The 2,549-nt window shown below is 54.8% G+C and overlaps 1 protein-coding gene across 1 annotated transcript in view; it reads left to right on the top strand.

The window, feature by feature from the left end:
- Nucleotides 1-2,549, top strand: part of SLC37A2 (solute carrier family 37 member 2) — a 22,740-nt gene that overhangs the window by 9,073 nt on the left and 11,118 nt on the right. Inside the window, exon 2 of the mRNA XM_011367223.2 lies at nt 2,473-2,543. Within this exon, the coding sequence (XP_011365525.2) occupies nt 2,473-2,543 (71 nt within the window). The remainder of the gene's footprint in view (nt 1-2,472; nt 2,544-2,549) is intronic.

The raw sequence follows: 2,549 nt of genomic DNA, 5'->3' as shown, positions 1-2,549 counted from the left end.
CGTCCCCGGACACGCTCCCTGCCCCAGCCCTGCCTGACCTGGCTTCTCCTGCTTGTTTTTGAAGATTCAACTAAAGCCTCACCTCTAGGAATCCTTTCCTGACACCGCTCCCACCCCAGCTGGGCTCGGCGTCTCTCTTTTGTGCTTCCACGTCAGGCAGGGCTGCCCGTTTTTATAGAACTTTGGCCTCAATCCTGTCCGTCTCCCCACTGACCGGGGAGTTCCCGGAGGGCAGAGGTATCTCTTACGGTATCTCTTGCTCATTGCTGGATCCCTAGAGCGATGCCTATGCCTGGTACCTGGCAGGCACATGTGTGGATGGGGGACCGTCCTGTTTCTGCCGGAGAGAGTCAGGATGTCAGAAGCAGGCATTACCGTGTCTGCTGTTCTGGCACAGCTCCTCCCCCCAGGGTTGGGAAAGGAGTCCACATTGAAAGGGGCATGGAACAGAGAAGGAAGAGCACCGGGGACACAGCAGGAGAAAGCCAAGGGAGGGTGGTCTAGGTCTTTCCTAGGTGGGCGGGTCCGGGAGCCTGGACTTGAATCAGTGTGGTGGTGGGAGTGGAGATGGGAGGAAAGGGTGGCTGGCAATGCGGCTAGACCTTTGGGTCCCTCACTGGCTCCGACCAGCTCCTGAGAGGGCTCGGCATGTCCGCTGAGCTGCAGCCTGGCTTCCCATGCAACAGCGGGCTCCACAGCCGCTAGAGGCCTCCCTGCTGGGCCTGTCTGTGATGGGAGAACAGTCAGAGCCAGGGGCCGCAGTGGGGCCTCAGGGCCTATTCACACCAGAGAACAGATGATTTGTCACCACTTCAGTGGCTGCATCCACGTGGCAGCCAAGATAGGCCAAGTCCCTGGGGTCTTAAAAGTGACACAACAGGGACAAGGGTGGGAGTAATATTGTGTTCACCGATCTTTGAGATAGACGTGGTTGGTGTTCTCATCCATGTGCAACTGAAGAGGAAGCCAGGGGCAAAAAAGGTGTAGGAACTTGCCTTTGGTTACACAGTAAATTCAAGGTCACTACTCAAAGCTGTCAGCTTTTTCCCAGACCAGGCAGACTCCCAGGCGCAACACCAGGTCGGAGGTACCTGTAGGGCTGTAGTCTTCTTCTATCCATTGCTCTTTGGAGAAGGCCAGCTGAGGCACTCCCAGTTCTCTCAGAGAGTTTTTCCCCTCTGTGATTCAGCCGTGCACCCTCGGGAACTGGTAGCCAGAGGGCCTGGGCTGTAGAAGAGCGTAAAATCCAGACTGAATAGTTGGAACTTCATTCTTAACAGATTGGAGGGCCACTGAAAAATTTTAAGCCACGTAATGGAGTTGGCGTGTACGTTCATTCTTTTAAGATCAACTGGGGGCAGTGGAGCGAATAGAGACAGAGAACCCAGGCAGGAAGTTCAAGTTCAGGGGTGCAGTGAGAAGGGCCTCAGAGTCCAACCTAAATTCAGGCTCTGCTGAAATTCCCCTTCATTTTACAAGCGTCAGCCTTCATGACGCATTTGGAGGAAGTGAGTTTGGGTTTTGGAGGCAGATCCCCAGAGAAGGCAGAATGAGCCTGCAGTGTCCTTAACTCTTAGGTTCATAGAGCTGAGAGATGCCAAGGGCTTCAGGGACCCCCCTACCCTTCTTTTCCAACCTCCTCCGAGATCTTTAATGAAACAGGGCTCTGGGGCTTTCCAAATACCTGGCCCTTTCTCCCGGGCCAGGGCTTCATTTTAAGACTCATTTTCCACGTACTTCCTGGCTCCCAGCTGACTAAGCTCAGCTGATACTCTGCTGGGGAAGCAGACAGTGACTCAGGAGGGCATCGAAGCCCTTCCCCAGACCCTCAGGAGAGGGGAAGCAGCTGAGAGAGCATGGAAACTTCACTGGTGCCTGGACGAGTTGTTCTTTCCATCCCAGACCAGTGCATGAGATGAGAAATGGGGGGTGGGGAGGGCACATGTGATGCATGAGCCACAGATGGAAAGGATGACCCTGCTGTCCAGTGGGATGGGCGACACTGGGACTAGGAAGAGGACGTGGGTTCTGTTTGCAGCTGTCCCACTGGCGCCACATTTCCATCGGTGGTCCCACCATTGCTGGTATTTTTAAAATGATTTTACTTCTCTGCTCCCATCTGTCTCACACAAGCGTACACAAAGGCACCTTGCCCTTAGTGAACCAAATGAACATAGGTGACAAGAGCAGCAGTTCGTTTGTGCTGTCCAGCGTGCTGGTGCTGAGCCAGTTCTGTTGGAAGGCCTCAGGAGCTGGGACCGGGGAGATAGGGCTCCCCGAGCACCCTGGCTTCCGGGCATTGGTTCCTCCCCTCCCCTTGGCCTCTGCTCCAAGGAACTTGTGTTTAGAGGGGAGCTCAAAGGTAGAGAGCTGGTGGTGCTGAGGCACTGGGCTGCCAGAGCAGGCACAAGTGGGGTACAGGGCACAGGGTCCGATCTTCCTGCTAATCCAGATGCCCACTTTTTCTTGCAGGTACCGAGGCTTCATCCTGCTGCTCACCTTCTTAATTTATACCTGTTATCACATGTCCAGGAAGCCCATCAGTGTTG

The sequence above is a fragment of the Pteropus vampyrus genome, unplaced genomic scaffold (genome assembly GCF_000151845.1).
Source record: "Pteropus vampyrus isolate Shadow unplaced genomic scaffold, Pvam_2.0 Scaffold130, whole genome shotgun sequence".
NCBI lineage: Eukaryota > Metazoa > Chordata > Mammalia > Chiroptera > Pteropodidae > Pteropus > Pteropus vampyrus.
Note: the sequence above shows the minus strand (reverse complement) of the source record. Positions and strands in the feature narration are given on the sequence as shown.